Raw genomic sequence first — 23,682 nt, 5'->3', positions numbered from 1 at the left:
TCATCTGATACAGAGCTGGTAAACAGATTTTACTTTGAATGCCAATCCTGTTGAGAATAATTCCAGAGTGAGACTGCTGGGATCTCCTGGTGATGTGTGCTGGGGGCACAAGGGGTACAAGCAAGAAGCTGACCGCTTCCTCTCCCCAGTGAAACCACTGAGGCTCTTCAAAGTTGGCCCATACTCACTTCCAGAACCAGCCCAGGGCTTTGCCTTAGGGAGCACAACCACCCCATATCTTTTGTTTGGACTTTCCATTCCCACATGCCACACAAACACAACCTCTGTTGATGAATTCTCTCCAAGTATCTTTTTCTTGCTACAAAAGAATCAGAACTGAGACTAAATACCTACAAAAAGTCCTGGTCAGGGGACAGAAGGACACACACACACACACACACACACACACACACACACACTGAAATTTACAGTACTAGTGTGGGGTAGGAGGAAGTCTGAGTCAGTTACTCAGGAGCAGCTAATCTTGTCCTGCAAATTGCTGAAAGGGAAGGCTCTAGGTAGAGCAGAAAAGAGCTAAATTCCTATAGGCCTGGGTTCAAATGCAACTCTGCCTCCTGTGGCTTGTGTGTCGAGTACCTCTCTGGATTACCACATTGCACTGCAAACAGGCATCATCATTTTTCCTGCTTTACTGACTAGTGAACTGAGCCTGAGAGATAAGCTGACTCAGTTTCTAGGCCTGCCATGCAGGACAATAATGGCATCTGCCTCAGAAGCTCCTTGTGAAAAGGAGACCCTGGGTGCCACGTAAGTGTCTAGCACAACAGCTGCATGACTTGTTATATGAATTATTAAATGAGTTTTGATATGTAACCTCTCAAAGAGCCATGCACACCACTTAAGCCACATATTGTGGTAAATTTCTGAATAGAAAATGCTCCTTTTAAAAAGTTATGTAAGATAGGGGGATCCCTAGGTGGCTCAGCGGTTTGAGCCTGCCTTTGGCCCAGGGCATGATCCTGGAGTCCCAGGATCGAGTCCCGCATCGGGCTCCCGGCATGGAGCCTGCTTCTCCCTCCTCCTGTGTCTCTGCCTCTCTCTCTCTCTATGTCTATAATAAATAAATAAATAAATAAATAAATAAATAAATAAATAAATAAATAAATCTTTAAAAAAAAGTTACGTAAGATAGGGAAGTGAGAGAGAGAACAACTGGTGAAATCAGGCGAATTTGAAAGTTATGATTGTTGGATCAATTAGGACAGAATGCTATTTTATTTGGGGTTCAAATAAATGACCATTGTTTTCATACATAATCAATCTGTCATTAGCTCAATAAATAGAGCACCTGAGATTATCCTCTCAGGTAAGCCCAACCCTTCCCCCACAGGTGGTTTAATAAGCTCCAGCTTCCCTTGGAAGGTGAACGCTACCATACAGTTCAGCCCCAGCAAGTTCCAAGTCGCCTTGTCCACAGTAATCAGGCCTCTCCGGATCAAAGTCCTTTTAGCACAATGACTCAGTTTCAGGAAACAGTTGATAACCTTCTTCCTTCAACTCAATTGTTCTAACCTCTTTGAGAGGTGGCCCTCTGTGGGGCCAAGGAGGACTCTACAAGTTTCCTGACAGGGGAGAAGTCAAGACAGGCTCTGAATGAATCCCACGGGAAGAGGACTGAAGGTTGTCATAAAAAATACATGTGACACAATAAATGCAGGATGTTCCCTGGGGTCTTAATCTCTTCCTTCAGAAAACCTGAACAATCCAGCCTGCTGTGCTGTTGGGAGGTAGAGGGGCATGTGCGTGTGTGCGTGTCTGTGCTTGCATACATACTTAGGAAATTCACTTCTACTCCCAAAACACAATTCTTCTAAAACAAGGGTGAATACTGGCCTCACCAATAACATTCCTCTTTAGTCTTGAATTCTCCACTGATCCTCTGATGGGCATCTTCTGAAGCCCTGCATATATGGTGGGCTTAGCAGGCCTCAGGAAAGCTTGGCAAGCCCAAGAAACGTTGGGAGGGCCCATGCCATCAGTGTCTGATGTTACTAATGAGTGTTTGACTGACTTTGCTCTGGTACTTTACCTGGCATGGCCATTTTCTATTTGACAAACTAATCATTCCTCAAAACCTCAGTCTCTGCTTCCTGCTATAGTGGAGTGGCTTGGGGAAGAACTACACTCTCCTCTGAGAAAGAAATTTTAAAAGTTGAAATTTAGGGACACCTAGGTGGCTCAGTAGTTGGGCATCTGCCTTCAGCTCAGGGCATTATCCGGGGTTCAGGGATTGAGTCCTGCATCAGGCTGGCATCAGGCTCCCTGTGGGGGGCCTGCTTCTCCCTCTGTCTAAGTCTCTGCCTCTTTCTCTCTGTCTCTCAAAATAAATAAAATCCTAAAAAAAAAAAAGTTGAAATTTAAAGTCTGTTTATGGCATCTGAGGACCAAGACAAAGTAGGTCTTGAGGGCCAAGATTATGAAGTGAAAGGAACTATAGAGAGCTAAGTGTTCACTTCTGGAGTCACCTGTCCCCACTGACTTTCCTGGCAATCCTCAGTGTAGGGAGAGAGGCTGAGAGTCAGGCAAACAGCTTCAGCTAAAGGGTGGAGAAGCCTCAGGGCTTCTAGCAAACTCATAGGAGTATAGAGAGATGACATTCTTTTGGTGCTCAAGGCTTCCAAGGCAGCTAGCTAGGCCTTGAGTGACCAGGATTCTGGAGAGAAGGGAACTAAAGTACAGTGAGCCAACACTCAGTGGTTTTCCTCTTTTAAGGCATTTGTCACATTCTTGAGCTATTCAAGGCAAGAGGCTAAGGAGCAAAGTAAAAGCCAAGTGGAAAGGCAAAGTGGAATCTCCAGAAGTCTTACAGAGCTGAGGAAGCAAACATAGAGGGGTTCTGAGCTCACCAAGAAAGGAAGTGCCCTGGAAAGCCATGTCCTAGGAAGAAGGGTAAACCAGAAGTAGCCTGAACTTTATCAAACCTGCAGCAAGCCTCCAGTCAGCTCAGTCCCTCAGGTGGCCAGGAGGAAATAAGGTGGAGCACTCTGGGGGAGAAGATACACCCAGAACCTCTGTATAATCTCTGTAAAATGCCTGGCATTCAATCAAGAATTAAGAGGCACACAAAGAAACAGGACCAAGAGGGGAAAAAAAAGGCAACAGAAACAGACCCTCAGATGACTTCAAAATAACTGTAACTAAGAGGTTCAAGAAAACAGATGGCAAAACCCAGAACCTCACCAGAGACTGGGAATCAAACAAACAAAACAATGGAACTTCTGGATTGATAAAAATGCAACAATTGAATAAAGAAACAGGTTTAAGAGAGACTTGACACATTAAAAGGGTTAGTGGAGTGAATGGTCAATAAAAAAATCACAGGCAACAGCATGATTAAAAGTGATGAAAAACAGAAAAAAAGGGCACAGAGACAAGTGAGACACAGTAATATACGTAACTGAAATGCCAGAAAGGAGGAAAGACAAAATAGGGCAGAGAGTTTTATTTGAAGAGATAATGGCTGAGAAATTTCTAAAACAAAAGGACATCAAACCCCAAACATGTGAACCCCAAGCAGGAAAAAAAAAATGGACTCCTAGCCACATGACAGACTGCTAAAAAAAAACCAAAGACAAAGAAAAGCTAAACATCAGACAGAGAAAAAAAAGTAATTACCAAAAATGAGTAATAACAATATCAAGAGCTGACTTCTCCAGGGAAAAGCAGATATCAAATCAGAATGTGAAGATACTTTCAAGGAGCTCAAAGAGAGGATTGCTATATTCTTCAAAACTTAAGGTGAAATGGATTTCCAGACAATTAAAAAGAGACTTTATAATTAGCAAAACTACATTAAAAGAACTACTATGGAAGTTCTGTTAGAAGTGATCTTAGGAAGAAACCATAAATCCACGTCAGTAACAATACACATCATCTGAATAGGACTGACCAACTGAACCTGACTGACAGACACAGAATACGACACCACTGGCAGACACCACTCTTTTCAAGTATACACAGAAGGCTTACCAAACAGATCATGTGCACGGTCATAAAGCAAGGTCTCAAAATTTTAGAGGATTTACAGTACGCTCTTCAACCAGAGTTAAACTGAAAATCAATTATTCAAAAAGTAACTAGAGGGGAGCCAGCCTGGCTCAGTCAGTAGAGCATGGATTCTTTTTTTTTTTTTTTTTTTTTAATCTATAAACTTTATTTTTTATTTATTTTTTTTTGGAGTTCAATTTGCCAACATATAGCATAACACCCAGTGCTCATCCCATCAAGTACCCCCCTCAGTGCCCATCACCCAGTCACCCCCACCCCCCGCCCACCTCCCTTTCCACCACCCTTTGTTCCCAGAGTTAGGAGTCTCTCATGTTCTGTCTCCCTTTATGATATTTCCCACTCATTTTTTCTCCTCTTGCACTGTTGGTGGGAATGTGAACTGGTGCAGAGCATGCGATTCTTGACCTTAGGGTCAAGAGTTCAAGCCCCAGTTAGGGGTAGAGATTACTTAATAAATAAAAGCTACTTTTAAAAAAGAAGTAACTGGAATAATTACCAAATGTTTGGCAATTAAGCAATATGTCTTGAAATAACTCTTGAGTCGAAGAAAAAAATCGCAATAAAAATCAGAAAAATTTTGAAATGAACTATAATGAAAACATGATATATCAAAGTTTAGTGTATAGCTAGGGATGTGTTTATAGAGAAGTCAATACCTTAAACGCATATATTAGGAAAGAAAGAAAGCTGAAATGGTAGGATATGAGTGAAATCTCTTATCATGGTTACAAAGTCCTGTGTGGCTTCTGCTGACTTCTTAGAGCTTCATCCTAGTCTCTCTCTTCTCATTCATTCTTTTCTAGTCACACAGGCCTTTCAATTCCTTGAATACGCTAAATCACTTCCTATCCCCCCTCCACCCCCCCACCCCCGCCTTTGCACAGTGGAAGCTTCTCTTTGAAGCGCTCTTTCCCCTTCCTTCCTCTGGCCAAAGCATCCTCATCCTGCAGGAGTCCATTTAAATGTCACTTCCTTAGAAAAGCTTTCCCAAACATCTGAGTTAGGGTCCTCAGACATGTCCTTTTCAATTCAACACTCTCTTTCATGGCTCATTACTGTAATCAATCATTGTTTGGGCAATTGCTTTTTATGTAATTAATTTAAAAATATTGTTTGTCATTCTCCAAATGACAAGCTTCTTGCTGATGGGAACCGGAGCTGTCTTGTATACCATCCTATCACCAGTGCCTAGCATGGTGCCTGACAAACAGTAGACACTCTATACATGTATGTAAGTGAGTAAATGAATGCATGGGCATCTAGTTAGCCACCTAAATAACCATTCAGTTTACTCTAAGTTGTTAAAAGATGCTCACTGTCTTGGAAGGGAGCTATTACGGCTATCAGCAGTTAGCATTTATTTCTGTGGCATTTACGATGCAATTTATAATCATTTGCTAATCCAAGAAATCTCCCAATCAAGGATTCCGCCCTCTATCCCTGACGGTTAAGTAAAATAATTTCTAACTCTGCAGTGCTTCCTGTTTACTCTGTTTGGGCAAAGGCAATGTTTTTTTGTTTTTGTTTTTGTTTTTTAGTAAACTCTATTCAATCTGTGCCACACCACACTAAGCTGGGTGCTGTGAGAGTGATTCAAATGACTGCCATTATTAATAACGGTCACACCACCACCAACTGTCGACATCTGAGGTCTACTTTCTATGTGTTATCTCACTCAAAGCATTAGAGGAATATCAGTTGTTTTGCACATGAGGAAATCAGAGTGGTGAAGTGACTTGCCCAAGGTCACAGGACCGGCCAATAAGAGGCAGGGCAAAGTTCGATTCCAGGTCTGCCTGACTCCAGAGCCCAGGCAGGCTCCCAGGGCCATCCTGATGCCCATCTCACATTCAGAGGGGGCCCCAGAGGGACAGCAAACATGCAAAGACAAATAGAGAAGAAGAGGGGCTCTGAAGCAATCTAAGCGGAGCTTGACCCCAGCCTGGGGTGTAATCATGGGCCAGGTAAGGGGCAGCTCAGTTCTCCAGCCTCAGGTCTTCATCTGTGAAATGCCAGTGATAGAAAATAAGAGCATAAAGCTGAAGTGCCTTGCAGAGCACATACATGCCATCTCCCCTTTGTCTTTAGAAGACATGAGGATGAGAAATGATGTGACAGCAAAGTCAAATTCACTACTCTAGGGGGCTGGAGGTCAGCAGTCCCTACTCTAAGGATGGTGGCCGACCTGTCAGGTGGCAACATAGCGTGGTCACTGACAGTAAAGCTGCCTGGCTTCTCCCCAGAGCTTCTTCCCCACAGTGGGCTGTTCCATGATCCAGGTAAAGAGGGAGAGGGGCAACAGATCCAGCATCACTACCCCACAGAGAGATACAGGGGATACGCCCAGGCAAGGGGCTTCACTGCAGTTTTGTCCACTTCCGGGGATCACATTACTGAGGTGGCTATCACCCCATAACGTCTGGGGGTATGCTTCTCAACCTCTCCCTCTCACTAAGCATGATTCTGGGTATTTCTCAGCCCTGGATGAGCCAGCTGGGCCCTTGTCTGTGAGGGCAGCTGGAATAGACCTCGGGGTCTGTGCAGCTTGCAGCACTTGCTCACACTCAGAACCCCCTGTGGGATCCCAATCAGCAGATGAAAGACCTTTACAGTCTGTACCTGCCTGTTGGAAAGTTCTTTCTCTAAGTATCCTTGGAGTTACTGCTCTAGACTTGAAATCCCAAGATAACTGTTTGCTCTTCCCCAAAGCTGCTCTGTAGTCTATTCTAGCAGTATGGTCTCCTAGCTTCAGAGGCCCCATGCTGTACCCCAGATCTGTACTGAGTCCATCTGTCCTGCTGCCCTCCTTGTCTCCTCGCATGATTTTCAGAGCAACTGTCTTTACAAGCACTTTGTTACCTCCTAGTCACCCAAACCTCCCTCTGATGATTTGTTCTTGAGGTGCCAAATACCACCCCTCACCGTTCTGCACTGTGACAGGTTTGCCTGGGGAATCACCCTGATTTATGCCTGGGAGGGAGAGGCCCTTGAGGGAGGGAACTGGTCCAGTCTGCAGAGACCACCATCACACAAAGGACGCAGAGCACAAGGCTCAGCTCTCCCTTCCATGGGCCCCACTGCAGTCCCTCTTGTGGCCTCTCCATGAAGTAGGGTGTAACTGTAATGTACACACTGTATGCACCGGCCATTCTTTAATGTTCTGGCTCTGAGGCCTCCTCATAGCACAGGAGCATGACAGGGGACTGGACACTGGCACTCAGCACCATGTGACCTAAGCCAACTGTCAGTGTCCATGAGTCCCAGTCCTCCTGGGAGTAAAATGGGAGCCACCAGGAGCATGTCAGCATGCAAGAGGTACACAGCTCAGGGCCAGACATATGGAGGTGCCCTCAGGCAACAGGTCACTCTGAAAACCACCTCCACAATTTGGGGGTGGGGGCAGCAGGGCAGCAGCACCCCCTTTTGTGACTCCCTCGGGAGCCTGATGGCCAATCCGTGGCCCAGCCCACAGTACATCGTGCCTGAAATAAGTCTGCCACAGGCCCACTCCCACCACTGGGAGCCAGGGAAGAGCTGAGTGTCCATTTGGCCCAATACAGATGACCAATGGCTGCCTCATATCCAGGGAGAGACCTAGGAGCAGATGGTTGTCTATGTTATTAGAGACATTTGAAATCAGGCAGGTGGTGGCAGGTTTCAAGCCATGTGTGGTGATTCTTACAAATACAGGCTAAGTTTACAAAAAATCATAAATTCTTACTTTATTGTACCCTCCATTTTCGAAGCTGCCTCATGGAATTGCTGTGAAGACAGTTTATACATCTCGGCATTCTACAAAGAGAAAAACAGAACTGGTTACCAAAGACTGAAATTTCCCTCTGGCTCCCTCAACCACGCTAAAAATCGACAGATGCTAATTTCTTGACCAGCATCAAAGCAGATCAGTGATTGATCCCAGCCTGGGTCTAGCTCCCACCCACCGTGGGGGCCAACAGTGGCTACATAATCCTAGAGTAGCGAAGGCTGGAAGGACATGTGGGTCCTCTGGTCCAGGGGTCAGCAACCTATCACTTATAAGCAAAACCTGGCCTGCCACCTGATTTTGTAAACAAAGTTTTAGTGTAACACAGCCACACTCATGATCTGTTTATGCATTGTCAACGACTGCTTCTATGCTACAATAGCAGAGATGCATAGTTTGTTAAACAGAGACTGATATATTTAGTATCTTCAAAGAAAAAATATACTGAGACTTGATCTGATCCAACCCCTATTTTATAGGTGGACTCTGCTTCCCAGAGGGTGAAGCGCTTGCACAAAGCCTCGCAGCAAGCAGCTGTGTCAAGACCAGAGCCCAGGTGTCTGATTCCCAGCTGGGTGTGTACTTTGCGGCTGGCCGTGATCACCATGCTCACTGCACAGTGGCTGCCTGTCCAGAGCTGCATGGCGGTTCCAAAGGCATGCACCTCCATCCTTTCTGAGCTTAACCAGTAGGTGTGCACATACAGAACCAGACTGGCGTAGAGGATGGCCTGGGCTTGTGGTAAGAAAAAGCTGAGCTGAGCCCTGCAGCCATGACATGGTGACTCTGGTAAGTTACTATCCTCTATGCCTCAGGGGCCCAGAACCTACCACTCTGCACCTGTTTCCAGAAGAGATCAATATAAACACACCTGATCACCCGACCTGCCAGCATACTCCTGGTGGGGCTCCTTGAGGCACTCTGTGAAGAATGAAACCCCAGAGGACAGCCCAAGACTGAGAGTCAGACTTTCCCAGTGAGGGTGATAAGATAGCGTAGGTGCCATGTGAAGCCTGCCTAATTTTGCAGACCTGGGCTAGACCCCTCACAGGTCCTGTGTGGGAGAGGTGGCTGCCCCTCTTGTACAAGTGGGTAAATGGAAGCTGTAGGAAGTTCGAGAGGCAGGTAAGGGACCCTGAAGCCACAGAGCTGTGCCCCTGTACATGCCTGTCAGACTCCAAACCTGGCTCTCCCCACTTCACCATGCACAGAGATAGCCTGGCCCCAAAGCAACAATTTAATCCTTAGACCAAATGGAAAAGGTGGTAGGTATCCAGATCAGAGCCAAGCGGGGAAGGCACCCTACCCCCATGGCACCCCACCATCCATCTGCAAAGAAGGTAACCAAGACAGGCACAGGAAGTACCTCCCCTATGGACCTGCAGGGTATCAAAGGCAGAGTGTGAGTGGGAATCTAGCCCTTACTCCCATCCTAGTGCCTGCCTCAGGGAAGAGCCAAGTGGGAGGGACCATGGAAGGATGTGTACCTGAGGGAACACCTGGGGCCCATCCCAGCAGGAGCCTGGGTTCTGAATACTGCTCTGGGCAGTGCTGGGGAGAGCCCAGTGCTGGGCCTTCCAGGCCCCCCAACACTGAGTGAGCCTGGCAGTTCCTCACTTCTGAACTGGGGAGATAGCCCATGCCTCTCTCTGATGGCCATCAGGCACAGTAGATAGGAAATGCGAACACTCTCAGCACACAACAGGCTCGAAATAAATTGGGTTCTCCTCCCCCTGGCCCCCAAAGCTAGAACTGCTCTGGCTTCTACAGGTCTGTGCTGACTCCAAGCTGCCCCATGTTTTCTCTCTAGAGCCCTGATGTTCCAGCCAAGAAGATCATGATGTTGCCTCAACCAGTCTGATATTTGACCAACACTGACCGTCCTGGGTGTGGGAGTTAGGACACAGACATGGATTGGCTCAGGGCTTCTCCCACTCCATGCAGATGCTCTTCTGTGACATCCCTGATGGGGATCATTTACACTCAGTTGACCCTTCCATCCATGGGCCTTCACACAAGACTGCATGGCCCACATTTTCATTTTCCCTGGGCATCTGTGGTCTGTGTTCTTTGGGTGACACACTTACTTCCTGGAGCTTATTTCCTCATGGTAAGACAGGGCTCCCACTCCCTCGTAGGGTGACTGAGAGAAGGAGTTGAGTGTGCCAGGCTCACAGTATCCTGTCCACTGCAGCCATGGTCATGGCACCACTAGACTTTCTGAAGCTGGCACAGGCCTTACTAAGCTCCCTCAGCCACCCCAGTCAGTTTCTGCCACAAGACAGTCTCTTGGCTCAGGCCTACTCCTCTTTGGAGACATGTCAGGTCACTGTCTTCTAGGCCTGTGGCCTGTGAGTATTCCTTTCCAAGGTGGGGTGCTGGGACACCTCATGCCTCTGTGCTGCCTCCACATCTCCACACACATAGTCTGGCCAGGGCAAGCTCAGCAAGCAGCTAAGTTACCTATGGACTCAGGCTGAACATGTGGTTGGTGAAATTTGTCACAGGAAATGCCCACAGACCAAGAAGTGGTTGTGATTACCCCATTGCAGAATGACTCAGAGGAATTCCCCTTCCTGTCACACCCACTCTCCCGGCCAAGTCATCCATGTCACCTGCCTGAGCAGACCCTGGGACCACGCACCATAGAGCGCCCCTGTGTGGTGCCCCTGTGTGGCTTCTGTGGCACACGGAGATCCTGGTCTGTGCCTGGGGAAAGCTGAGCGCACTCCTTGGGTCCAGCAGGCCTTCCTGAGGCTGCTGGAATATACTCAGACCCTCTGCCAGGAGGAGCAGGATATTCTGCAGATCTCCAGACCATATCATCCTTGCGGGCCACCCATGCTCATACAGAACCCGCTGAGTGCCAACAGATTCTAAGACAAGCTTGCCTGCCCCCCAGCCTTATGGGGCTTCCAGACAACACAACGTCACAATTACAATGGGATGTTCAGCTAACTGTCCCATGTGCTGTGGGAGCACCAGAGAGGAAAGTCTGGCAGAGACCATCAGACTGGTTTCTTGGGAGCTGGCACCTGAACCAAGGCCTAATTTTTTTATACATATTAAATGATCTTTTTGAAAAAATAATACTTACTCATGGTTTAAAAGGGCATACGCACAAAGGGCAGAGGATAGGAATACAGAGACCACTGGCCAACATGGACCCCAGTGCTCCCCTCCTGCACTGTGCCCTGTGAGCAAGTTCACCCACACACACCCACAGCACCACGTTGGACACAACACCACTCATTTCTTCACTTCTCAGACACTTCATTATACCCACTGAAGGTATTCCATAGTAGGTTCCACGATCACAAGCAATGCTGAGATGCACATCATGGCATCCTCACCTTTGTGCACGTGAGCATATCTGAAGGGTACATGCTAGTAGTCAATCTCCTGGGTCAAAGGGTATATCCACTTTTAATAAACTTAGTCTTACATGATGAGCATAAATGATCCAATAATGAGAGAGAGAGGGAGGGACCCACCTGTTAGATGCTATAGTTGTACCAGAAGCAAGGGGAGGGGCTAGAGACAAAGACAGCTCGGGAGCTGGGCATGTGGAAGCCTGGACCTCAGCCCATGGGTTTTACTTTTTTACATGAGGGAGTGGCAGGGGAGACGTGTGTTTCAGAGAACATTCTGGCAGCTGTGTGGACAATGGAGTGCAGTACCAGCAGACTACCTGGAGACGCCTGCAGCACAGTCCCACAGGGATTGGGGAGACTCGGGTGCTGCTCCTGTATATGTTGCAGGGAGATCGCTCCAAATGTACTGTACTGAATCCCCACATGTCAACTGGTACCCAGTGATCGTGAACTATCATATCTGGGTGATTTTTCCTCCCCATTAGATTCTTCAGATTCCTGATTTTGGAGTCTTTTCCTCCACCCTATAAATAGCCGCCCCTCCTCCTCCAGCTGCTCCATATGCACATCTGAAACCAGAAGACCTGATCTCCATTAATTAAATCTGCCATTAAAAATTAAATAACGTGAGTAAGAAGGTGTGAGTGTTATCTCTATGGGTTTCAAAAGTCACAGTGTTTCTTCAATTACTTCCCAGGCAGTGTTCATATTTCATACTGTCTGATTTCTCCAAGGGCCCGGATTTGCAAGATCAAAAGAGAGTGTGATGGTGAGGGGAGGCATAGTGAGAAGGCTCAGAAGGGGACGACAAGGAAACATGTCATGGGCCACAGAAGTGGTCCTGTTGCCTCCACTGTGGAGCCATGAGGAACCAGAGCAGGGCAGGGTGCAGGAATGGGAAGCCTGTACTTCCCCACTAGCTGAGCAGTGGGACGAGGTGTAGCAGTCCTGGAACAGAAGACAACAGAGGTCACTGGATGGCCTGTAAGGGGAGTGGATATCAGGCCTAAAAACCCCTGCGGGCACCATGCAGACAGGCACCCGAGGAAAACGCATTAATAAATTGTCTACTAGGTATGTGGGCCTCTGCTGGATGTCATAGGAGAGAGTCTACGTGGCATTTCTGTTGGAGAGGAAAGACTGAAATAAGGTCTAAGGACCATTCCAGGAATAAGTGAGGCAGCTGGGGCAGCAAGGATGGGAATGGGCCCTGGAGTCAGGACACAGCCCCTACAGTGCGTATGCCCATGGGCCAGCGTCCAGACCTCTGTGCCTGCTTCTCGTCTGTAAAATGAGAACAATAACAGAGACTCCTTCACATGGCTGTGTGGGAACTGGTATAGATGCCAATGAGATAATGCATATAAAATGCTTAGAACAGTGCCTGGCACAGAATAAATGCTCAGTAAGTGTTTTGAGAATTTAATAGCCAAGTGCCTATTAACCAACAAACATATCTGGAGGAGAGATCTGAGGATAGTAAAAGAGTGAGACAGAAGTTTGCTTGAGGATGTAAAGTCCACAAAGGGAAGGGTTCTCCCTTGTTTTGCTCACTGATTTATCCCCTAGAGCCTCCAACAGTGCCTGGTACGCAGTAAGCCCTCAATAAGAATTTGTCACATGAGTAGAAGTAGAGGTCAGTACCACTAGGAAAGATATAAAAACACAAGTGGGACGTGGTCATGTGTTCAGTCAGTGAGGACAGGTTGCGGAGCTGCTGCCCTTGCAGGCAGCCTGCGGACACCAAGGAGAGCGTCATACAATCAAATGGGGACAGGTTACTCACAAGATTCAACAGGATCACTTGGGCCCGGTGCTGGAGCAGCAAATTCCACACAGGCTGGCCCCTTCATGCTCAAAGCAGCACTTGAGGTAGCAATGTCCACCCCTCTGCCACCCTGGGGGCCGGAATCTCAAGGGAAAGAGGCAGGACCTGAAGACAGGTCTATCAGCCTCCCCCTCAGTGCCTTGGCCTTCCTCCATGCCCCGCTGTCCCCTGGGGAGAAATTTAACAAACCAAAGGCCATGCAGGCAGGACTCAAAGCCACCATGAGGTGACATACAGAAAAATGTGAAGTGTAGGATGCTGGCTGTCCAGAGCAGGGGGAAACTGCCAGCAATATTAGTGCAGGCCATGGAAGGGCCCAGAGGTGAAGGCTCAAGAAAAATCCCAGAATCTGAGAGGAACAGTAAGGACAGGAGAACCCCTGTGCCAAGGTGCTGTCCACATGCCTGAGGGCGGTCATCCAGGGAGACATGGAGTTCACCAGCCTAATTACCAAAAGCTTATCAGAGCTCACAAGAATGCTACATTTTAAGGGGAGTGAAAAAAATTACTGTATTCAGGATTTAAAGAAGCTCTGACTTGAAAATAATAAAAAACACAGAAGAAGAAATGCATGTAAGTCTTTCGTGAAGAGTCAGTCAACATAAAAATTCCTAATCTCAGGACATGTGATTGGCAACACAGTTGGCAAAGGAATGGAAATTCAGTTTTGTAAATGGCTAAACAGCTGGTTCCTGACTACTTATGAAGTCACACAACTACATCTTTGTCTCTTTCCCTCTTCCTGGGTACTACCAGCTCTTACCCTGTTGTCTCGTGGAGAAATGACCTCTCTCCAGATTTGCTCTGGCACCTACTGTAGAGGGGGGTGTGCAGACGACAATCTTTCCCTCCGTTGCTTGCACTCAGGCAACATCCATCTGAGATCCTTCCTTCCATGGTCTCCTCACCGCCAGGCCCACCATTGGAACTGTCATAGCCATTTATGGTCAGACCACACTCAAGGCCTCCCATCCTTCAGGACAGATCTATCTGGGATCCTCCCTGGGATCCCCCAAATTCCTCCCTGCATCCCATGGGACAAACCTACCTAGGATCCTCCCTCCATCCCCCAGAATGCCCATAAACCTAGGGTTCCACTCTCAGCTGAACCTTCCACACAACTTGCAATTCTCCACATCAGCTATCCAGACCTTACCTTGGTACCCGCCCTGATTTCCTACTGTGGGCATATGACTGTGTCTTGACTTCAGAGACCAGTGAGGCTGCTGATGGGCACCAACAGGCACATCTCCCCCAGGACCAGACATGCCTCTGTCTCTGTCCCTGACTTTTCACCCCCAAAGAAGAGGCCCTTGTCCGTCCAGGCTGCTGGGTTCCAGCGTCCATAGTGTCATTGGAAGATGACTCCCTCTCCCTGAGCCTGTTACATCCTGGTCCCATGGGGGAAAATGCCGACCCATCTTTCAGGGGTGTTTTGAGGGTGCAGTAAACAATGGGTACAAGCTTGCCCAGTGTGTCAGGATTCATGTGTTTTTTCCACTCATTCAACCACTATTTACTGAGCGCCTACCATTGCCCAAGCTTTGCTGTCAATTGGAGGGCACAGCAGTGAACAGGAGAGATAAAGTCCTTGCCTTCACAGAGCTAACAGTCTGGATACAGAAAGACAAGAAAATAATTCTACGCAGAAGTGCCATAAAGAGACGCAGCCAGTGAAGGGGATGAGGAGCAACAAGGTGGGGTAGGAGCTACTTTTAAAAGGTTGGTCCAGGCCCCTCTGCCAGGGTAATTTAGGGTAGATATGAAGAAGGAAAGAAGATTCAGGGGGAGGTCCTAAGATGGGATTACAGACTATACTTGGTGTGTTCTTGGGAAGGCAGCGGGAGCGTGGCTGGAAGATGTTCAAGAGAAGAACAGATGCAGGGAGAGGACAAGTTGGCAGGGAGCCACTGGGAGGGTTTGATCAGGGGATGATATGATCTGATTTCCACTCTGGAAGGATCACCGGCTGCCATGTTAGAGAGAGGCTACTGGGAACAGAAAGTGGAAGCAGTGCCCTTTGGGAGCTGGTGGATCATTTCCTGAAGACGTGACAAACAAAACCCCACATGGTGGTGGAGAGTCAGCCCTGTGGATGTGAGGGATGGGCTCAGGGCAGTGGTTGGAGCCTGAGCGAGGACTCCGGTAGCTTTGCTACAGAGCCTCCTCAGTAAGTCTTGGCTGAGCACTGAAATCCCCCTCCGCCCTCATCAGAGCTGCATCCCGTCAATCACAAACTCTACTCCCAGTTCCTCTTTCCCTCCATGGGGCACTCTGCTTCCCAAACACTCCTCCTCTTAAAATCTCTTGTACTTTCTCATTAAGTGTACCTCCTCTATTTCCTGCACCGACCACCAGCACTACCTGCCCAGCACCTGGATGAGGACCTGTCAATGATCACTGCTTGCTTCCTCCTGGGGCCCCGGATCCAGCAGGCAACCAGATGCAGGAAGCTCCGCCTCCCACTTGTCTCTTGAGGCCTCTCCTCACTCCCCTTCATTCCTTACTATCTAATGAGGATGTCCTCCACCACACTGGTCCTCCTGCAGCTACTTTCACCCCTTTAGCTTATCCTCTGCACTGCTGCGGGAGCAGTCCTTAACTGTGCCTCTCGGCTGAACACTTTCCACGTCCCCTCCAGTCTGCAGAGAGGTCTCCGACTTTCCCTTTGAGACTGCCCTCCGCACCTTGGCACTGCCCCTGATGGGTTCTGCCCTTCAGCTGCGGTGACTTGTGATCTTCCAAACCGCCACCGTGCATTCTGTATGGTTTCTTCTGCAATTCTTCCCTGCTCTCCTGAGAAACTCTGAGTCCTGCTTTGTGACCCAACAGTGGTCCCTCTGCTGGGCAACGTCATTCCTCTCCCACCTCCCAGGCAAAACTGATGTTTCCCTTCTCGGTGCTCTGTACAACGCTTTTTGGCAGCATTTCCTGCAGCGTGCTGCAATCCTCTGCTAACATGCCTGTTTCCCCAACTTGGACTGAGAACCGCATGAGCCTGGGGTCAGCTTTTTTACTTTATTGATCCATACTTGAAGAATGAACAAAGGTCTTGTTATTCAGCTCACTCTAGACTTTGCATGTCTACAGACTCTGCCTGCCTGCTGCCTCTGCTCTACCCTCATCATCTGTGGCCTAAGATGGCCAGTGATTCTCTACCTGGTGGGCCTGTAGCCCTGGGCCTAGCTTCCTGGATCTGCCTTCCTCATGGCTGCAGGAACAGTCCTGAAGCAACACCCCATTATGTTGCACCCCATCTGTGCCCTTCTCTTCCTCACCCAGGGCACCTCCATCCTGCCCTTTCAGGCACCTCTCATTCCCTGGACATATCCATGTCCTCTTTCCTAACACATATGGCTGGCTGCTGTCTGAACCTTGCAAAGGTGTGAACTGCTAATTAGTGCTGTGACAGTGCGTTTAGGTGAGACCCGCCTAGAAGTATTTGCATTTGTGAAAAGTCAGAGAGAAAAGATCCCTGTCACTTTCTGTTGTACTATAATGAAGAGTCTAAGGCTCAGAGCTGAGTTTTCTGGACTATGCCTCTTCTGTGTGTGTAGCTAAGCCTCCTAGCATTTCAGTTGCTTCTGGGGTGTGTGTGTAACTAGGGGTGAAAAAACAGAGCCTTAGGCATCTACATACACACAACACACACACATATGCAGTGCAAAGCTCTAGATAGATGTAAAGCTGTGTTAATCAGCAATAACTGTACAGGCTTTTTAGAATTTTGATTTACACTGAATACTAAACATTAGCCACCAGACCTCTGGGTGAGTGCTGATTGTCACTTAAGAACTTTTATTTCAAAAAAAAATTTTTTTTTCAAAGTATAGTTGAGCTGCAATATTATATTGGTTTCAGGTGTATGTACAACACAGTGGCTCGACATTTATATACAGTACAAGATGCTCACCATGATAATTCTAGTCACCATCTGTCACCACACAAAGTTGCTACAATATTATTGACTATATTCTCTACGCTGTACTTTCCATCCTGATCACTTACTCTGTAACTAACTGGAAGTTTGTACTTCTTACTGCCCTTCCCCTACTTTGCATCCCCAGCCCCACTCTCCTCTGGCAGCCATCAGTTCTCTGTATTTATAGTACTTTTCTCCAAGACCTATTTTTCATTGTGTGGAGCTGACATGTGTCTGGGGGAGAACACTCACATATCTCTGGAGTCCCTGATAATTTACTAGATGACCCAGGCTGGAAAGGACCAGAGCAGCACTACCCAAAGGACACACGCACACAAGGTGCCCTATGGTTCCCTGGAAGGGCCACAGCCCCACAGGAATCTGTCAGGAGCGTGCAGGGCTGACTCAGCTGTGTGGCTCCTCACAAAGCAGCTGGATGAGCTGCAGCAGAAGGGGCCAGTCAGAGGTGCAGGGTCAGCTCCTGTTTTTGAGAGTCTGAAGGGAAGATTCCACATTACAGTATAGGAAGGGACCAAAAAAAAGAATTCAGAGGAGTGAAATTATTCAGGAAAAACTACATGGCACAAGTATGATAAACAGTTAAAGGCAAAAGGATCAAAGCCCCATTTAAAGTGGTATGTGAAAAAGATGTTTTAAAAAATGTCTACAGTCTGCAGAAGGTTGGGCATCTACCCAGACCCCAGGCCTGTATGGGAAGCCCAGAGACAGACTGAGGCCAGGCCGTAGGTATTGAAGGAGAAAGGGAAGCAGAGAGCTTTAAATGGCTGCAAAATACAGAACGGCACTTAACCTAGATGGACAGAAGCCACGTGAGGGTAGACAAGGAGGGAATTCAGCAGTGTGCTTGCAGTAAACAGGACTGACAAGGTAATCTAGTGGTGTAATCACTCCATTGGCAGGATGTGGAAGGAGGCAGGGCTGTCCAACCGGGCCGTGCTGCTGCTCCAACACAAAAGCTGGGCACTCAGCCATGCCTTGGTGCTGCTGGTTAGTTGGTTTTTACACTGGCAGAAACATATCTGGCTAAGTGGCTATCTAAAGAGTTTGAAAACAAAATGCAGAGCACGGCAGAAAATTAAGAGGAATTAAAAAAAGGAACAGTAATTTTAATTCCATTTCTGTGACTTACTGGTGGAGCTGACCCTGAGTAAAATCAGAGTCTGGATATTGTGAATTGCTCATTCTCTGCAACAGAGAGTAGCAAAGAAAAACTCTCAAACACACCCCCAGGGCTGTGACCCCTCCTGGGGCTGGGAATTCTGTGGGGGGAAAAATAGGTGATGGGATAATGTGGCGGCGCACTCTTTCAGGACCTAGCACATCAGGCCTTCAGGTGTAGCACATTTTGGCCACAGCAGCATTGACCAGATGTTTCCCTTCTTTGTGCTGATCCCCAAAGTTCCACGTCCAGTGAACTGCAGGGGCAAGGCTCCTGTCAGGCACCACACTCAGCACTCGTCAGCATTAGGAGACTCTCTGCTCTCCCAGCTGCAGGCTGGCTACAGGCTCCTGAGAGCAGGCCTTTAATCCCTCTCCGAAGACTTCCAAGAGAAAGAAGCTCCCCCAGGTGGGCCATGACAAGTCTGCACCCATTGCTCTCAGCTTACCCTCCACCTGGTCGGTCTGAGGCTGCATGGCAGGATTCAGCCTTGCTAATCAGAGGATGGCTCATGAACCAGCAGCAGTGGCAGCATCGCCTGGGAGCTTATTAGGAACACAGATTACCTCAGGCCCTGCCCCAGACCTGCTCTTTAGCAAGCTCCCAGGTGTGCTGCATGTGAAGCTTGAGAAGCACAGGTGGGCCTCTTGTGGGCTTTGTGTCAATAGTATTGTTATTATTTTTTAATCGAATGTCCTTGCTTGGGTCCTGCTCTCCTTAGTTCAGCCCAGTCCTTATATGTCTCTGTGGTTTTATACCTGCAACACCAGAGACTGAATTCTCACTGGGTTTCTGAAGGTAGCTATGCTGGGGCCCTTGGCTTGGTGTTTACACTCTAGGCTAGCAATCCTCAACTCTGGCAGTACATTAGAATTACTACAGCAACTTTATTATAAGAATAAAGCCTGGGCCCATCCCCAGAAGAGTCTGATGACTGGTCTGGGGTGGCACCTAGGCATAAGCATTTTTTAAAAGATTTATTTACTTATTTGAAAGAGAGAGAAAGAGAGAGAGCACGTGAGAGCATGCACCTACACGCATGGGGGGAGTGGGAAGGAGCAGAGGGAGAGAGAATCCTAAAGCAGACTCCCTGCTGAGCACAGAGCCTGACACGGGACTTGATCCCAGGACCTTGGGATTATGACCCGAGCTGGTGCTTAACCGAATGAGCCACCCAGGCATCCCAGCATCAGTATTTTAAAGAAGCTCTCCCAAGGGATTCTCATGTGCCACTAAGGTTGGCAATCTCTGTTCTAAAGCCAGGGAAACCTGAGCTGAAAACATGAGATTCAAGCCTTACCAATTCTGTGCCTTAGGCATGTAACTTAACCTCTCTGTACCTTGGCTTCATCAACTACCAAATGAGGATGGTAACTACTTAGTAGGTCTGGTGCCTCCCTCAAAGGAATACGATAAGGATGAAGGGAGACAATGCAGGAGGAGAATGTGGTAACAATGCCTGGTGATGCAAGAAGCACTCAATAAATGTCAGTGGTTATTGGTGCCATTTCACTCTGGTGGTCTTATACGAGACACTGGCCCTTCAAGTATCATGGTGCCACTGAATCTTCTCTTAACAGCACCCAATCCTTCCTCACATGACATGGTTTCAAATGTTTCCCAAATACTACGGGCACTCTTTGGAAAGAGCCTCAGTTGATCTATATTCCAGAATGGAATATAAGTCCAAGATAAGTTTGCCTCTTTTCTCATACAGATTATACCTGCATGAACAGACTCTAACTAGATTAGCTTTCAGGATGATTCCATTTGAGTCAATTCCTGTTGGTGGTCTCTTTGGCACTCATTCCTTTTCTCGTTCTCCCCAGTTCCCAATCTCCCTTGGGCAATGCATATGGTTTTAGGGAAGTTGACCACAACCCCAGATCTGGGGGTGGCAGTATGTGATCAAGGTCAGGCCAACCAGTGCATGCCAGTGGCTTAGCCACAGGGCTGGTGAGTGACCTAAGTTAGTCCTGTCAGAATGAGTGAAACTTGTGGCGATGCCGGGAATTCTGACATTCGGCTGGCATCTCTTGCTCTGGATGGTCAGAGGAGGAAACCCCAAGGAAGTCAGGGAGAAATGGGCAGAGTTTGTGGATGAAGCCCATCATAGAGGCTGCACTACTCTGGGTCTTCTGTTCTTATGGGTTGAGCTAGAGTCTGGCTTTATGTTTCTTGAAGCTGGAAGTATGCATACATCATGACCACTCTGCCACTGCTAAGCTATATCAGCACCTATTCTGAGCCAAGTGCTATACTGGGAAACTTACAAACAATATCTCATTTGCCAAGGTCACAGAGGTGCTAAGCAAAATGGTCTGGAAATTAGAATCTGGTCTTTCTGAGTTTAATGTCAACAGAAACTCCCAGGTCTTTTCCATACATGTTGCTACAAAGTACTTGTGCAATATATTTCCTGGAGCCAAGTAAAAAGAGCCCAACATTTATACTGGCCAAATTCCATGTAAAAATTTAACAAACGTTCAATTTCGTGAATACAATTTGGTGAGATCTTCAGTGACTGATTTATCTCTGTGTTGGTTAGGACACTGTTGGTTGCAGGTAGTAGAAAATTAGACTCAAAGTGGTCTGGACTCTAAGGGGAATTGCTGGCTTATGTAACTGTAGTCCAGTGGGGCTTTAAGTAAGAATCAAGTGGCTGGACATGGTTACCAAGAACTTGGTTACCTATACCTCTGCCTTCTTTAGGTTGGCTTTGTCCTAAGCCTGGTTCTCCTCATGGTTGCAAGGTGGCTGCTGGCAGCTTCTAGGGGCCCCATGCTTCCTTGTTGACATAGGGCTGGAAAATAGAATATCTAGTATGTGACGGAAGGGTGCTCTCACTAACAGGAAAAGCAAAGGGCAAGAAAAGACACCATGCTTTCTGAAGTTCACAGACTCCTTTGATCTGAATCAAGCATGAAGGCCAGGACGATGAGATGTGAAGATCAAGTTAGGCCAATCAGGGAACACCTTAGACTTGGCACTGAGTTCACTTCACTCAGAAGTGCATGGGCTATATGGACAGGAAAGGGAGGCATCCGAATGGAAATCCAGACACTGACACCAAAAGGAAGGAAAAATAGATTTGGGGCAGCCCCAAAGAGTACATGTTTTTGCCCATCATTCAACCCAGTCACTATTCATCCAAGCTTTTGTTAATGTGCAAATCTGGTAAGTGGGCATTCTAGGTCTTTAAATCACTAATAAAAATGTTGACTAAGGTGAGAATGAGGAGAACTCTCAGGGCAGATGCTGGTGTTGATCTGTTTCTTAGCAGCTTTCCAATATGGTAATCTAACCTATAACAAAGCAACCTGACCATCTAACATGTAGCCACCTGACTCAAAACAACTTCATCAGCCCTCACCAAATGCTGCACAGAAGTACAGTTACAGAAAATCTAAGCCACTTCCACAGTCTCCTAGTTCAGATGTCCCTAAAGGAAACCATGTCAGCCTGAGACCCCTAGAGTATAGCCTGAGTGTTGATGATGCTTGGAGCCCTGTTTGCACATCCAGCTGCCCACTGGACCCAAATGCCCTGTGGATCCTCAACATATACACACCCGATGTGCTACTTCCTGTTGTTTTTGAATATTTATTAAGGTGTAATTCACATAACAGAAAATTAACTATCTTCAAGTGAACATTTCAGTACACTTCTGTACAATCATAATATTGCAAACCATCATGTGTATGAACATGCACGTACATGTATTTGAGTCCCTGTTTTCGGTGCTCTGGGGTATACACCTAGGAGTAGAACTGGAGCATATGGTAATTCTGTGTTTAACTTTTTGAGGAATTGCCGAACTTTTCCATAGTAGCTGAACTGTTTTGCATTCCCACCAACAATGTACAAGGGCTTCAATTTCTCCACATCATCACTAATACTATCCTCTTAAAAAAAAAATTAGAGTGATCCCTGGGTGGCACAGCGGTTTGGCGCCTGCCTTTGGCCCAGGGCGCGATCCTGGAGACCCGGGATCGAGTCCCATGTCAGGCTCCCGGTGCATGGAGAGCCTGCTTCTCCCTCTGCCTGTGTCTCTGCCTCTCTCTCTCTCTCTCTCTCTCTCTCTGTGACTATCATAAATAAATAAAAATTAAAAAAAAATTAGAGCCATCCTAGTGGGTGTGAGGTGGTATCTCCTTGTTTTGATTTGCATTTCCCTAATGACTAATGACACTGGACATCTTTTCATGTGCCTGCTGGCCATTTGTGACCGGCAGGTGTCCTGGCCCCTGCCTGTGACTTCTTCATCTGTATTTAATTGGGTTGTCTTTCTGTTGTTGAGTTGTGAGAGTTTCCCCAACTTCCTTTTAACTCAGTCATTCCAGGGAGAGTTGTTCTACCTTAGAAATAACAAAGCTGGCAAATGCCTGCTTTCCTCTCCTTCCTTTCTCCCACAGGCCCTACTTCAGGTCCTCCATGTCTCTTCCCATGACAATCATTAACAGCCTTGTATCTTTTCTCCCCATTTTCAAGTTTCTCCCACCTTCCTTCTAATTTCTATAGCACAAATTTCATCTTGTTACTACTCCTTTACTACAACACTTCCCAGCTCTTAGTGCCTTCTGGGACAAAACCTGACCATCATGGCATGGTGGCAAAGCCCCCCCTTGGCCTCCTTTCCAGTCTCTCAAGTCCATCTGCAGCAACTGTGCCCCATGGAATGTCCACAAAGCTCAGCATTGCTCCTGTGGCTCGTATCTGGTTCTGCTCTGGTCAGTGTAGGCCCCTGCCTGGACAACAGTCCCCTCTATTCTCTGCAGGTTCCCCATCCCACCCTATCGAATCTGATTCCAATTTCATCTCCTTGGAGACGATGTCTGGACTCCTCAAGTCCATGTGAGCCGACCCTCTGTTGGTGGTCCAACAGCATCCTTTTATCATGTTCTGTAATGCCATGTATGGGGCCTGCACACCCAGGCTGCCCTTCCTGGAAACACTGCCCCCTTGGGAGGCTCTCTCAAGATGGATGCCAACTAGAGTGAGGGTGGGCCTGTCCTGAGGGTGGAATGCTGCTTGGAGCACACAGAGAAGGTAGGTTCCTTGGGTACACCTAGGAGAAGAATGGACAGGATGGAGCAGGAGAGAATAGAAACATACCATTAAAAAGAGGACAAATGGTCATGAGGCCAAACAAGAGGTGTATGGTCCTGCAGAGGCCCCAGCTCCCAACACCTTCTTGCGCCAAGGCTGTGGGCAGGTTGTCTGAGCAGAGGTCTTGCCTGGCAAGCAGAGGTCTCGCCTGGCAAGCACAGTGACACACAACCTGCATAGATGTGTCACACTGTGAGGAGAACTGTGCCCTCCCAGATTCGTATATCAAAGCCCTAACCCCCCTCCCCCGCCCCGAACCTCAGAATATGACCTTATTTGGAAATAGCACTATTATGGATGTGGTGAGTTAGGATGAGGTCACACTGGAGCAACAAGCAGACCAAGCAAAGTCCCACTCAAGAGGAGCGTATAGGCCAGGGAAGGCTGTGGCTGCCATACACACACAAAGGCAGTCAGGCATGGCAGGGCAATGGAGAGCCAAGGTGGGGGGGAGCCTGGCGTTGTGCCTCACGGGGC

The 23,682-nt window shown here is 47.7% G+C and overlaps 1 protein-coding gene across 4 annotated transcripts in view; it reads right to left on the bottom strand.

The window, feature by feature from the left end:
• CHCHD6 (coiled-coil-helix-coiled-coil-helix domain containing 6) overlaps positions 1-23,682 on the bottom strand; it is a 249,332-nt gene that overhangs the window by 37,973 nt on the left and 187,677 nt on the right. For all 4 annotated transcript variants that reach the window (XR_005374490.1, XM_038565446.1, XM_038565448.1 and 1 more), the window contains one exon: positions 7,751-7,821. Coding sequence is in view for 3 of the 4 variants with exons in the window: in XM_038565446.1 (XP_038421374.1) it covers positions 7,751-7,821 (71 nt within the window). In the remaining variant the exon portion in view is untranslated. The remainder of the gene's footprint in view (positions 1-7,750; positions 7,822-23,682) is intronic.

Source organism: Canis lupus, chromosome 20 (genome assembly GCF_011100685.1).
Source record: "Canis lupus familiaris isolate Mischka breed German Shepherd chromosome 20, alternate assembly UU_Cfam_GSD_1.0, whole genome shotgun sequence".
Classification (NCBI taxonomy): domain Eukaryota; kingdom Metazoa; phylum Chordata; class Mammalia; order Carnivora; family Canidae; genus Canis; species Canis lupus.
This window is presented reverse-complemented; position numbering and strand designations above follow the sequence as displayed.